The 14,765-nt window shown below is 46.6% G+C and overlaps 1 protein-coding gene across 8 annotated transcripts in view; it reads left to right on the forward strand.

Moving 5' to 3' along the window:
• The window catches only part of TBC1D22A (TBC1 domain family member 22A), a 508,739-nt gene that overhangs the window by 474,552 nt on the left and 19,422 nt on the right, over positions 1-14,765 (forward strand). For 2 of the 8 annotated variants that reach the window (XM_078343918.1, XM_054242653.2), the window contains one exon: positions 12,326-12,999. The exons of the other annotated variants lie outside the window; for them this stretch is intronic. In XM_078343918.1, coding sequence (XP_078200044.1) covers positions 12,326-12,331 — 6 coding nt within the window. In that variant the 3' untranslated portion in view covers positions 12,332-12,999. Of the gene's footprint in view, positions 1-12,325; positions 13,000-14,765 lie in introns of those variants that run through there. 8 annotated transcript variants of the gene reach the window in all.

Consider the following 14,765-nt stretch of genomic DNA (forward strand, 5'->3'; position numbering starts at 1 on the left):
AATCAGTGACGGTTGTAAGATGGGTCTGCATTGCAGGGAGGTTGGGAAATTTCCCCCAAGGACTGTCTGCTCCCCGTGAGTGTCCCTGGGTCCCTAGCACATCTCAGGCTGTGAGTAAGAGGGTCCCTAGTGCTCCTTCCTCAGAGCACCCCGTCTCCTTGCTCAGACCAGGCATCTGCCTGGGGGTCCCTGCTCCCCTCCTACCGCCTGCCTGTCCTGCCCCTCCATTTTCAGTTGCAGCCATTTATCCTTCACATTTCCTGGCTCCTCTGTTCATCTAAACAGCTGGTGCTATTTGTTCTGGGTGATTTCCCTTATTTATTGCCACATTTTTGGGAGGCATATAACTCTGTCTTCTAACCATTTTACTGCAGCCTCTTTAAATTGAAACAATTGATCAGGCCTTTGCTTTCCCTCTTTTGTTTCAGTCCCTCCTCCCCAGCTGCCCCCACCCCTTCTCTTTCAAGCAGCAATTAAATTTAAATCCATTTTCTCTAAAGAAAAGAATTTATTATCGTCCCAGGCCGAGGAACCTCCCAGAGTCCAGGGAACATCTCTAGACGTGCAGGGTAGATGAGGGGCAGCTGACTCTGCTCTTTTGGGGTTCGAGGCAAATTCTGAGGGTTACAGGGAGGGTGGCCAGTGTCTCCCTGGCATCACTGTGTGGAGTGCGATCGCAGCAGGGCTGTGAGTCAGGGCAGGATGCACAGGTAGCTCACTGGCCTTTAGTGGTGGTGTTGAGGCTGTTTTCCCTGGGGAGTCTCAGGGCCCCATGTGAACATTTCCTTAGGTATCTGAGTACCAGGCCAGGCACGGACAGACGGAGGAAATGGGCTTCTTGAGGGTGTGACAACTGAGAGTCATGTTCTCCCTCATCGCTCCCTGTTTTATTCTAGCTACAAGGAAGCCAAGGGCCAAATGAACAGTTGGAATCTAAGAACTGCTGGTGACCTCATTCATGCCTGACCCCGTGGATGGGTCAGGTTGTGTGTTACACACTCATAGCATCGAGGCTTCTCCACTGCAGCTCCCATCCCCAGTGCAGGCGTAAAGGGATGGCTGATTGGTCACTACTCAGTGGGCCCGAAGGCTGCAAGTTCCTGTGTCATCTACTGCAGGAGCTGGTGAAGGCCTTGTCACCTGTGCATTTAAAACAGAAGCTGTGATGTTCTTGGCCTGCTTAAATCTCCCAGGAGTTGGGGAGGCTGTGAATCCATCTGCAGCATCATTTTCTGTGGCCAAGGTGAAAGGGTCCCAAGAGATGAGATCTCACACATACAGTGAAAGGACTGAAGGCTGAGCAGGCAGCAGACCCCAGGGTCAGGTCCCAGCAGGTGGGGGGTCCCAGCCACAGGCTGGGTGCGAGCCCTTCCACTAGGGGGTGCCCCTGCCCCACTCACTGCAGGTGCTAGCCTCCAGGCCCCCGAAGGAACCTCGCCTGATCCTCCTGGGGCACCTAGGAGGAAGGAGACGTTGACTCCTGTTCGTAGAAATTTACATCAGAGGCAGACAAGGCCCTGTGATATTTATTTTGTCCTTTGCAGAACAGAGGATGAGAGGAAATTCTTAATAAGGACTCATGAGCAGAGTCCACCTTCGTGCCTGACCGTGCAGTGGAGAAAACCCCTCCTCTCAGGGCCCACTCCAAGCTCCTCATGCACGCCCCCCAGACACCAGCCCCCCACTGCAGTTGGGCCTAACATTGCTCAGATGGTGGCCTCATGTCTGACCAGCACCACTGACAGTCCCAGGAGACTGCCCTTTCCCTAGAGCCCGGCCACAGCTCTAGTGGGCAGGAGGAGGGAAATTAGCAGCAAAGCGCGGGTGCTGAGTGTGAGCGCTCAGCATAGAAGCCAGGTAATGAGCTCGTCCTAGAGGGGAGGACACTGAGTCTCAGAGAAGTTCAGGAATGTCTCAAGGGATGAAGCCCCAAAGTGCCCGAGCCAGATTTTCTGACCCTAGGCCGGTCACGTTTCACCCCCAACCCCTTAACAAGCCCTCAGGTCACCACAGTAGCTGGGCTTTGTGATGAGACCCCCAGTGGCTCCCCAGCTGGCCAGAGTGGCTCTAAAGAAATACCTGAGAAAAACCACTGCTGAGACTTCCGCCTCCAGCTGCATGGCGGGCTGCCTCCTCTGCAGGGCTCTGAGGAAGAAATACTGGATCCTGTGCTGATTTCAGCAAATGTAGCAATCTCTGCTCTATTGCAGGATAATTAGCAATCAGTAGAGTGCATCATACCTGATGAGCAGCTGGATGAGTGTTGACAGACATATCACCCCTGTAACCAAAGCTCAGATAAAACATGTCCATCACGCCAGGAGTTTCTATTGTGTCTCTTCCCAGCAACGTCCCCCCACACCCCAAGGCAGCCCCTGATTAGACACCATCAGTTTCTGAACTTTGTATATTAATAGATAGCATCGTGCCACATTTGCGTTCTTTTGTACCTGGCTTCTCTCACTCACCCTGATGTCTGTGGGACTCATTCCTGTTGTGTCATTCTCAAGAGTTTGTTCCTTTTTGCTGCTCAGCAGTCTCCCATGCATGGATGGTTTGGCTATCCACTGTCCTCTTTTTTTTTTTTGAGACAGAGTTTCGCTCTTGTTGCCCAGGCTGGAGTGCAATGGCGCGATCTCCGCTCACCACAACCTCTGCCTCCTGGGTTCAGGCAATTCTCCTGCCTCAGCCTCCTGAGTAGCTGGGATTACAGGCACGCGCCACCATGCCCAGCTAGTTTTTTGTATTTTTAGTAGAGATGGGGTTTCACCATGTTGACCAGGATGGTCTCAATCTCTTGACCTCATGATCCACCCACCTCGACCTCCCAAAGTGCTGGGATTACAGGCTTGAGCCACTGCACCCAGCCTCCATTGTCCTCTTAATAAGCATCTGGATAATTTTCCATTTTGAGCTATTATGATGATTTTTTTGGTGCCCCTATACACTTTCTTAGGTGTATTCCTGGATTGGCATTGTTGAGTTGCCTGGTAAATGTGGCTGAATTTTAGTATACATTTCCAAACAGTTTTCCAAAACGGTTTAACCATTTTACGTTCCCACCAGGCTCATATGAGAGTTCCAGTTGCTCCATATTTTCAACAGCACTTGTCACTGTCAGTCTTAATTCGTAATCCTTCTGGTGAGTGTACAGTGTCCTCTCACTGTGTTTCTAGTTTTCACTTCCCTAATGACTAATGAGCTTGAGAACCTTCCATGTGCATATCTGTTTATATGGATTGCTTATCCAAGTCTTTTGCCCATTTTTCAATTGGGTTGTCTTTTTGTTTTTTGGTTTTTTTTTTTTTTTTTTTAAAGACTGGGGCTGGCTCTGTCACCCAGGCTGGAGTGCAGTGGCATAATCACAGCTCACTGCAACCTCCACATCCTGGGCTCAAGCTATTCTCCCACCTCAGCCTCCTGAGTAGCTAGGACTACAGGCACACACCACCACACCTGGCTAATTTTTGTAATTTTTAAATAGAAATGAGGTTTCTACACGTTGCCCAGGCTGGTTTGGAACTCCTGAGCTCAAGCAATCTGCCTGCCTCTGCCCTCCAAATTTCTGGGATTACAGGCATGAGTCACCATGCCTAACAGGGTTGTCTTTTTATGATTGGCTTATGGAAGTTATTTAGATATTGTGTTTTTGAGTTCTTTGTCAGATATTTGTATCATGAATATTTTCTCTTTTTCTGTGAATTGCTTTCATTTTATGATGTTTTTGATGAACAGGAACTTTAAATTTTGATAAAGTTAAATATTTTTCTTGTATTATTGTCTTTGTGAGTTCTCTAAGACATATTTTCTTGCCTCAAGATTGTGAAGATGTTTTCTTTTAGAAGATTCGTGGCTCCATGTGATATACCTTGAATTAATATTTGTGTATGTTGTGAGGTAGGGACCAAAATGTATTTCTTCCTGTACATTTAGCTAGTGTTCCACTATCATTTGCTGAAAAGGCTTGCCTTTTCCTATTGAATTGCCTTAGTGCTTCAGTTGACTATTTAGGTGTGGATCTATTTCTGGACTCTATTCTAGTCCACTGACCTACTTGTCTATCTTTGCACTAACACCACCTGCTCTTAATTATTGCAGCTTTACGTAAATCTTGAAATTGGAGAATGTCCCCCAAATTTATTCTTCTTTTTTCAGATTTTTCTTGGATGTTCTAGACCCTTTACATGTCTTCATTAATTTTAGAATAAGCTTTTCAGTTTCTACAGAAAGCCAGCTAGAATTTTTATTGAGGTTGAATGGATGCTATAGATTAGTAAGGAGAATCAATATCTTAACACTGTTGAATATGGCCTATCTATCCATGTATTTAAAAAATTTCTCCCAACCTTTTTTGGTTTATAAAATAGCAATCTTGCACATTTAAACATTAAATGTATTCTTGGGCATTGAGTGTTTTTTGATTCTGTTACAAATTGTATTTAAATTTTTTATTTTTCAATTAGTTCATACTAATATATAGAAATTAATTTTTGTATATTGACTTTATATTCTGAAGTTTTGCTAACTTTACCTGTTGATTTCAATAGTTTCTTTTTTGCAGATTTCTTAGGATTTTCCATTTGCACAGTCGAGTCTGCCCATAAAGACTCTTTTGCTTCTTTCTTTTCAATCTTTTTGCCTTTTGTTTTTTTTTTTTCTGATCTTGCTGCACAGGCTCAGGTCCCCCTATTCATGTGGAGTACCAGTAGTGAAAGGAGACATTTTGCCTTTTTCTTAATTGCAGAGTGAAAGCATTCGGTATTTCATCAAGTACGATGGTGGCTACAGGGTTTTTTTTGCAGATACTCTGTGACATTAAGAAAACTTCCTCTATTCCTAGTTCACTGAGAGTTTTTTCTTTTAAAAATCTTGAGTGGGTATCGAATCTTATCAAATTCTTTCTAATTGTTTTATTTTTCTCCTTATTCGTTGATTTGGTGAACTACGTTGAGTTTTAAATTTTGAACCTGGGATAAGTCTCATTTAGAAAATGTTGAAACATGAAAACACACACACGCGTGCACACACACAGACACACACACACACACACACAGAGGTTTTGACTTGCTAATACTTTGTTCAGAATTTTTGTGTCTGTGATTTAACAAGAACTTTGCCTATAATATTATTTTAATTTTTATATCATCTGACAGGCTTGCTTGCTAATTGTAGTGTTTATTCTATTTACATTTAAATAAATTACTGATAAATTTGTGTTTACATCGACTTTCCTATTGTTTGTTTTCTATTTGTTAAATCTGTTCTCTTAGCGCTTTCTCGTGGAGTAGTTGAGGGTTTTCTAGTATTCCATCGTTATGTCCTTTCTTAGCCTTTTTGGTCTCTCTTTTCTTTAGAGGGGTCGCTCTAGGTATTACAACAAGCACCCTTAAACGATCACAGTGTACCTTGCCTTGATGTTATACCATTTTGCGCATAAGAACATCACAACAATACGATGTCCTTTAACTCCTCATGCTTCCTGTGTGTTTCCATACACTTTATTTATTCCAGTGTCATCAACCCCGTAGTGTGATGGGTTGCTTCAGACAGTCAATAATCTGTAGGAGGAACTTCTGAATTAGTCTTTTATATTAACATATTTACCATTTCTGATTCTTTTCACTTTTCCCTGCAGATCTGGGTTTTCAATTATTGATGAAATTCCTTTCGTATTTGTGTAGTGTGGGTTTGCTGGCAGTTTTTATATCAGCTCTTGTTTGTCTAATTATGTCTTTATTTTGCCTTCAGTTTTTACAAGATGCTTCTGCTGATGTAGAATTTTAGATTTTTTCTTTCAGTACTTCAAAGTTGTCATTCATTGTCCTCTCACTTCCATTGTTTTTGATGAAAAGTCAGCTGTTATCCTTTGTGTCTTTTCACTACAACTAATGTCTTTCTCTGTCTTTTTTCTTGGCCTGCTTTAAGATTTTTCCTCCCCCCCTCCCCCTCCCCCTCCCCCCTCCCCTCTCCCCCTCCCCTCTCCCCCTCCCCCTCCCCCCTCCCCTCTCCCCCTCCCCTCTCCCCCTCCCCCACCCCCCTCCCTTCTCCCCCTCCCCTACTCCCCCTCTCCTCTACTCCTCCCCCTCCCCCACCCCCGCTCCCCCTTCTTTCTCCCCTCCCACTCCCCCTCCCCCATCCCCACTCCCCCCCTCCTCCTCCTCCTTCTTTTTTGAGACAGAATCTCACTCTGTCACCTGGGCTGGAGTGCAATGGTGCGATCTCAGCTCACTGCAACCTCCACCTCCCAGGTTCAAGTGAGTCTCCTGCCTCAGCCTCGGAGTAGCTGGGATTACAGGCATGTGCCACCACGTCCAGCTAACTTTTGTATTTTTAGTGGGGACATGGCTTTACCACGTTGGCTTCAAACTTCAGGCCTCAAGTAATCTGCCTACTTTGGTCTCCCAAAGTGGTAGGATTATAGGCATGAGCCACTATGCCTGGGCAAAATTTCTCTACTTATCTTTGTTTTTCAACAATTTGACCGCGATTTGCTAAATGTGATTTTATTTAGATTTACTCTGCTTGGGGTCTACTAAAATTTTTGGATATGTTGATTAGCTCTGTGTCCAACCCATTCAATACATTATTCACTTCTGAATAATCTTTTTTGATGTATAGTTTCCTTTTTATTTTGCAGAGCTGTCATTTTTGCTGCTAAAATGTCCTTCTTGTTAGCTCATTCAGACCATGTCTTTCTCTAAATTAGTTAAAAATTTATAATAAAAATTTCACATTGTTGTGTGCTGATTCCATCTGGATCATGTGTGTCCTTCCACCTATATTAACTGTTTTATTTTCTTAATGATTGCTGATGTTTTCAACCAAGCGTCCAGCTGAGCTGGGAATGGACCATTGCTTTCATTCATTTTAGCTCCTCTCTGATTCAGTAGTGTTGAGGGTGGGGTTAGGTCTTCTGAAATCCCCGGGCCCAGGGCCTGGGAGACTCTGACAATGTCTCTTTGCCCTCAACTCCAACCTCTTGCAGCCTACATGCAGGACCTGATTTTTGAGTCTTATCAGGAGTTGGTTTGATTGATTCGGTTCCAGCTTGGCTAATTGCAGTTCACCTGTGAATTCAACTGTTCTGAGGATGGAGTCAGACATCTCCCATCCTGCCTCCCTCCCCAGGAGGGTCCTGGAATCTGGAATTGAAACATCGTGAGACTACAAGATCTCTCTCTGCTTTTCTGGTCTCACCTCTCGTTGCCTCTTATTTAGAATTGTCTAAAGTTATACAATTGTCTGAGTAATAGGGATTCTTTTTATTTTACAGGCTCTTTCAAATTCAAGTCTGTCACTTCAGTGTCTAGTGCTTCTACCTCTTTGCTTGAGCCAGACTCATGTCTCTGCCTGCCCCACTCCCAGCCTTGGTAGCCACCCCACGTGTGTTGGCAGACATTGGTTCTCTGCTTGAGCCAGGCTCACGTCTCTGCCTGCCCAGCTCCCAGCCTTGGTAGCCACCCCACGTGTGTTGGCAGACATTGGTTCTCTGCTTGAGCCAGGCTCACGTCTCTGCCTGCCCAGCTCCCAGCCTTGGTAGCCACTCCACGTGTGTTGGCAGACATTGGTTCTCTGCTCACCTTCGAAGGTCTTGTATTTATCTGGAATTTGGTTCATTTAAATTTCCTTGCATTTACAGCTCTTTGAAGCCTTAATATTATGATTTTGTTGTTTATAGTGTGCTTTCTTGCTGTCATGGTGGAGTAATTGTCTTCTATAGCTTCACCAGAAGCACAGCTCTACTGCAAACATAGTTTCTGGTGTATGGCTGAAAAATGGGAGACATCACTGAAGGGAAAACTAGGACAAAGAAACCTCCTGAGCATTTATAGAGCTTCAGTATGAGCCCTAAGTGTGTGGAAAACATTTGCACCAAGAGCTGCCATTTGAAGGGTGGGCCTTAAGTTCCCAGCAAGGTGAAGGAGTTGAGCCCAAACCTTCCTCAGGAAGCCTGAGACCCTGAGGGGATATTGTGATCCTAGGTCAGAATCAACCCCAGGGCATTGGAAGAAGGAAACTAAACTCTTTTTGGAGGAATGCAACACCCATCTATGCCTTCAGGACAGCCATAGATTAAGACCCACAGAATATGAGCTCATAATGAAGATTCTACCAACACACCATGAGAGAGAGAGTCAGCAAAAAGTAACAAGCCCAGATTTAGACCCCCGAGGAGTTCATGTACTGGGGCTGTCAGATACAGAATGTAATATGCATGTGCATAAAACAGTTTAGAAGTGGAAGCTGGAATCTGCCCATGGGTGGGGGAAAACCCCAGACTGAGGGGGTTCTGCACAGGCAGGAGTGACTGTGGTCCTAGGTGATCTGGACGGTTCCAAGGAGTTTACCTAGGGAGGAGGCTACCTAGAAAGAAGGTTCTAGGAGGTAACTTAGGGAACCCAAGGGAAGAGATTACCTAAGAAATTATCTAGGGAGGAGGTTACCTAGAAAGAAGGTTCTAGGAGGTAACTTAGGGAACCCAAGGGAAGAGATTACCTAAGAAATTATCTAGGGAGGAGGTTACCTAGAAAGAAGGTTCTAGGAGGTAACTTAGGGAACCTAAGGGAAGAGATTACCTAAGAAATTATCTAGGGAGGAGGTTACCTAGGAAAGAGATTTTTTTTTTTTCGAGACAGAGTTTCACTCTCGTTGCCCAGGCTAAAGTGCTATGGTGCAATCTCAGGTCATGGCAACGGCTGCTTCCTGGGTTCAAGTGATTCTCCTGCCTCAGCCTCCCGAGTAGCTGGGACTCCAGGTGTGTACCACGACACCCGGCTAACTTTTTGTACTTTTAGTAGAGATGGGGTTTCACTGTGTTAGCCAGGATGGTCTTGATCTCCTGACCTCGTGATTTGCCCAACTCGGCCTCCCAAAGTGCTGAGATTTCAGGTGTGAGCCATGGTGCCTGGCCTAGAAAAAGCCTTTTCTGAGCAGTAAGAGTAGATGTGTGGCTGAGTGCCTCTTAGGAGGGGAGCTTTGGGCCAGCGGGTCAAACTCCTGCATCGCCTGTCAGCGGTGAAATGGGAAGGCCGCTCGGACACAGCTGATAGGAGGCATGAACCTGGCCCTGGGGGAGAAGAACTTGGAAAACTGGGGCTTGGGGCAGGGAGCACTTTCTCCTCCTCTGCACCAGCCTGGAGTCTGATTTATTTCTGCAGAATTGTGTTCGAGGGATGAGCTGTACCAAATGAACAAGCGGCGGGTATGCTGAGATTCGGGGCCATCCTGGACTTCCAAATGGCCTGTGCTCTGAATAGATCTTTTGTTCAGTGTGGCAGTAATGAAGGAGGGGAATTGGCAGCAGATGCCCAAAAGCACTGTGACTAAGTGTCCATTATAAGTGGAGCATTTTAATAAAAAAATCCATGTAATTTATTTGAATAAAAATGTGTGTTCCTTTGCAAGCCCGTTCTCTCCCCAGTCTTTCCATATTAATAGGTCATTAATACTCCATGAATGGGTAATCATCTTCTTGGAAAACAAATGCAAGGGCATAAAAGGAAAATTATGGTCGTTTAAACTTAAAAAGAAAGGATTGTCGGGGGAAGGAAGAACTGTGTTCACAAAAACAGCCAGCTCCTGTCGCTGGCTTTGGGAGTGGGAAGGTCTGTGGAGCTGCACTGGGGCCCCCATGGTGGACGGGGCCCCGGTACTCACTGCACGCCCGACCTGCGGAGGGTGCCCTAGGTCCACTACAGCAGGGGGCTGCCCACACAGGGCTTGAGACAAGGTCAGCTGTCCCTAGTGGGTCTATCAGGGCAGGTCAAGGTGAGCAGGTCGGGGTGAGCAGAGCCGCTGTGTCACCCCAGCCCTGGCCTCCCCTCTTTGTTGCAGCCCTGCATTTGTCTATGGTTTTCTTATAAAAATACCCACTATTGGATTTAGAGCCTGCCCTACTCCAGTGTGACCTCATGTTCACTTATTACTGATTTCCAAATAAGGGCACATTCTGAGATTCTGGGAGGACGTGAATTCTGGGGGAGCCCTGCTCAGTCCAGTCCACTCCCTCAGCCACGGTCATCAACAGGGCAAAGAGAGACGCATGGAGCCCCAGATGTCTCTCTGGTAGAGGAGGCTTTCTCAGTTGGGACCATCCAGAAAAGTGTGGTCTTCTGTCAAAAGCCCTGAAGGGCCTAAGCTCCCTCCCTCCTCTGCAGGCGCAGGGCATCAGGACTCTGGGCTGAGGTGGCAAGGGCATTCTGCAGAAGGGCCCCCTGTTCCTTAGAGGACAGACGCTCAGGGAACTTCTCCATCTGAGCTTGGGGCAATGCACCTAGAGAGACGGAAGTTTCTCTGCCCACCTGCCTTGGGGCTGGCTCAGAGGGAGCTGCAGGTGGTACCACAGGTGCAGGTAACACTGCCCACCTGGGAACTGCCAGCTGATGGCTCAGCACGAGTCAACCTGCAGTGGCCTCAGTCCCGCGTGGGATGTGGCGATTTGAACATAGCCTTTGGTTGCCTGAGATTGTCAGGTGAGACGTTCTATAGGGAGGTGTGGGCAGACAGGCACCCAGCAGGGCCAGGCCAGCCAGAGCAAGCTCTGTGGGGGTAGAGGGGTCCTCAGGGAGCAAGGGGAGGTGTCAGAAAAGATAGAAGGGTTCCTGGATTAAGGACCTGCTAAAGCAACTGTCAGAAAGTGGACAGCACCAGCAGGGCCATTGATAGGGGTTCTGTGAAGGGGTTCACACCTTAGCTGGGGGGTCAGGATGGCCCATCCTCAATCCCAGCACAGGTTTGGACCCCTGCAGCTGCCCAGAGGATATGGGGGTGGCCCTGGGGCTACCGGCAGTGTTGTGGGCATTTCTGCAGGCGCTCTTGCTGGCTCTGCTGGGCGAGCCTCTTTGGCTGGAGGTCAGATTTCCTTCTGATCTGAGCACCTCCTGCCCCCACTATGGCCCTGTCACTCAAAGCCTCAGACGTAAAGGGAGGCTGGAGGTGGGACCCCTGTCCTGGAGGTGGAGAAATCTGTCATCCCAGGAGACACCCTGAGTCCTCATCAGCTCCTCACCCCACGGGCAGGAATGTGCCTTCAAGATGGGCATGACGGGCTGTGGTCTGCAGTTTGAAGCGAGCCTTGGAGGCATCTGCTACTGTGAGGCCTCCAGGGAGGCAGATCCGGAAGGGAGGCTGAGGGTCTTCTGAGAGCTGATGCCATGTTGGCAAGTGCCATCTTGAGTGTGCTCCCAGACATTGCTGGCGGGTCCTTCTAGCCTGTGCTCCAGGATGAGCAGGGGGCTTAGGGGAAGCCCTCTGGGTCCAAGGCTGGGAGGGCCCTGCTTGGGGCTCCCATGGCCCTTACCCTCTGCCATCCCTGCCTGGCCTCACTGTGCAGCTGTGCCTGTGTGCCTTCTGCCTGTCTGGCCCATGGGCACACCCACAGGGCAGGGCCATGACTGTCTCCTCTGGGGCTTAGCGCAGTCCCTGGGAGTGTTTTCTGTGTTGTGGGTGGTCCCTGAGCCTGTGCTTGTGCCGCACACAGTGAGGAACACACCCCACCCCACCTGCAGGAGCCCCGCATTCAGGTGGGATGATGGACATGGGAACAGCATGGAAAGGTAGGGATGCCGGAGGGGTGCTGGAGCTCAGAGGCGGGTGTGGAGTCAGGAGCCTTCCAGGGGCCCTGAGCTGAGTTTTCAGGGCAGAATCCTAGAACCAGGAAAGAAGAAGTGGGAGGGCTCCCAGCTGAGGGGGCAGCCCATGAGAAGGCCTGGGGGTAATGGTGGCAAGGTGCATTCTGGGGACAGGCAGTCCCTCTCCTGCTGCTGTGTATTGCTGCTTCAGTGAGAGTTGTTAACACCACTGCCTCAGCCTGAAATTCTTGCCTGGGCAAAGCCAAGAACCCTCCCAGGCTAAGCCCCGATCTTGGGACTTACCCATATGTTGATACATATGCTGTGCACGATGGCAGCATTTACCCAGCATTGATCTTGAACCTAAAACGTCTTAAGCTTCCTGTGGAGTATCAATAGCTTCATTTTGCAGAAGAGGAGAAACTGAGGCTCAAATACAGCTGGGAAGCAATAAAACAAGCGTTAAAAACCAGAACCCATGTACGATTTAAACATTATCAGGCCACCTCACAACAGAGAAACAGCTGATGTGTTCTTGCTACAAAGGCACCTGTAGTCTATCCCTGGAACCAAAGCAGCAGTTGTGCCACTGTGCCTGGCTATTTTTTTTTTTTAAGAGAGAGATGGGGTCTTGCTTTGTTGCCCAGGCTGGTCTTGAACTGCTGGCCTCAGGCAATCCTCCTGCTTCAGCCTTCCCAGAAATATATTTGTAATTAACAATTAAGTTCTAAATGTCTGCCTTTCTGTTTCTTCAGAGTTGATGACAGGTGTGGGACTTACCCAGCATGTTTGTCAGCATTTATCCCCACCCCCAACACTGCGTGGGTGATGTGGGGACCTCCCTGAGCACAGCAACAGCAGAAGAACAAGTCCCTGGAAAAAGCATCGAAGTTTTAAGGAACTTGGGCCTGAGGATGATGGCCCCAGCATGTGTTTACGTTTCCTCTGTGGACACTGCCCTTTCACTTAGATCTGATGCTGAGTCCTAGAGATTAATTCTGCTCATTTTCCACTGCCAAGTGTTCTCATGCACAGATGAAAAATGAAGTGATAGCTGTGAACGTGTTGGCTCTGTTTGTAGACCTTTAGAAACAGCTAAATGGTTCCAGTTTTATATCATTGGTACCAGATACCTCAACGAGGCGATCACTTCCTTCCAGTGAGTTTATCCTTTTCATTTCACGTGTGGAATCAGGGAAGACTTTGAAGTTCCTTCTGTTGCTGGTGAAACCATAATGCCATGAATTCAACTGAAAAACAGCATCGTGAACCCCCATCTCTACTAAAAATACAAAAATTAGCTGGGCACGGAGGCTCAGCCTGTAATCCCAGCTACTCGGGAGGCCGAGGCGGGTGGATCACGAGGTCAAGAGATCGAGACCATCCTGGTCAACATGGTGAAACCCCGTCTCTACTAAAAATACAAAAATTAGCTGGGCACGGTGGCTCAGCCTGTAATCCCAGCTACTCGGGAGGCTGAGGCAGGAGAATTGCCTGAACCCAGGAGGCGGAGGTTGCGGTGAGCCGAGATCGCGCCATTGCACTCCAGCCTGGGTAAAAAGAGTGAAACCCTGTCTCAAAAAAAAGAAAAAGAAAAACAGCATGAAAGGCTACATTATTTGTTCTTGTAGTTGTGATATTTTAATCACAATGTTCTTTTTAAATTAAGTACAGAAATGTGCTTGAGGTTCCTCGTTGGCCCATTGAAACAAGCCGTGATAACTTACCAACCTCACAGGAGCTGAAGTTGTCGGAACTTACAGCTGTTATGTGCCTACCCAGGATAACTTGAAATAAACACTTTTGTAAGGACATTAACATTAAATATGAAAAAACGCTTGCTTCTTTTTCCAAATAGTAGCACTCACCTTCTCCATTTTCCTCATTATCGATCAGATTTGATAAATGTCGGAGCTTCTCAACAATTACTTCATAAATCAGCTCAAGTGTCTTATGATGGTTCTACGGTTTTTGTAAACACATCGTTTAAATTTTGGATGCGGTTGTATAGACTCGGTTGGAAATCTTTAATTGAGGCAGTCAATGAATAGAAGCCTCCAAATGTCATTATTAAGGTTGTTAGCAGATTGTAATTATTAAAAACAGAGACTGCTAAGCAGGAAGACGCTGCAATTTTCCTCTAGGAGAGCAAGGGAGGGAATGAACATATTACACTGTGAAGCTCAGTGTACGAAATTTTATTTAGAAATTCTTAAAACTTCGGTATATCTTGGCATACGGGAAGAATCTTTAAATGAAGCTCCTTTGTTTAATTGGATAAGTGTATGAGGACTGGAATGGAATCAGGTGGAGAAGGCCTAGAATTTTATGGCATCTAAGTTTGGTAGGGCATTTAAAAGAATCATGAATAGAGATGATGAGTGCATTGGACATGTTTTGTTGTGGAAAAAAAATGTCAAAAAAAGGCACCCTGAATAGATGCAAAAGGCAGTCTCTATGACAGTGTTTCTGCTGAAATATTTATGTGTTTCAATGCAGAAGTATTAGAATTGAAAATGTTCTCCATTTAACAGAATTTACTGAGCTCACCAGCCACCTCAATTCCCGTAGAGATAACAGTTTCTAAATTTAAAATGTCATGCCCTTTTGAAAAGAATCAGTTGCAATGTTAACAATTTAGAAATTTTAAATCATAAAATACAATTTGAAGACAATTACATGCAATTTTATGAAAAATTTAAAATAATACAGTCACATTCTTCTGAAAAATGCCACTGACACAGCCTTAGGATAGATGCGGGAAGGAAAATGGCTGAAGAATGTAGTTGTGTACCAAAAGCAAGTCTTTTAAGAGACGGAGTCTCACTCTGTCGCCCATGCTGCAGTGTAGTGGTGCAATCTCGGCTCACTGCAACCTCTGCTTCCTGGATTCAAGTGATTCTCCTGCCTCAGCCTCCTCAGCAGCTGGTCTATAGGCACATGCCACTACACCCAGCTAATTTTTGTATTTTTAGTAGAGATGGGGTTTCACAATGTTGGCCAGGCTGGTCTCAAACTCCTGACCTCAGGTGATCCGCCTGCCTCGGCCTCCCAAAGTGCTGGGATTACACACATGAGCCACTGTGCCTGGCCTATTTTTCCTTTTTAATGTTTTAAATGTGTAATGGTTTAAATAATTTAAACATTTTCCTTTAATATACACAGATATGTCATATTTTCATATTTTTAATTAAA

This window comes from Callithrix jacchus, chromosome 1 (assembly GCF_049354715.1).
Source record: "Callithrix jacchus isolate 240 chromosome 1, calJac240_pri, whole genome shotgun sequence".
Lineage (NCBI taxonomy): Eukaryota > Metazoa > Chordata > Mammalia > Primates > Cebidae > Callithrix > Callithrix jacchus.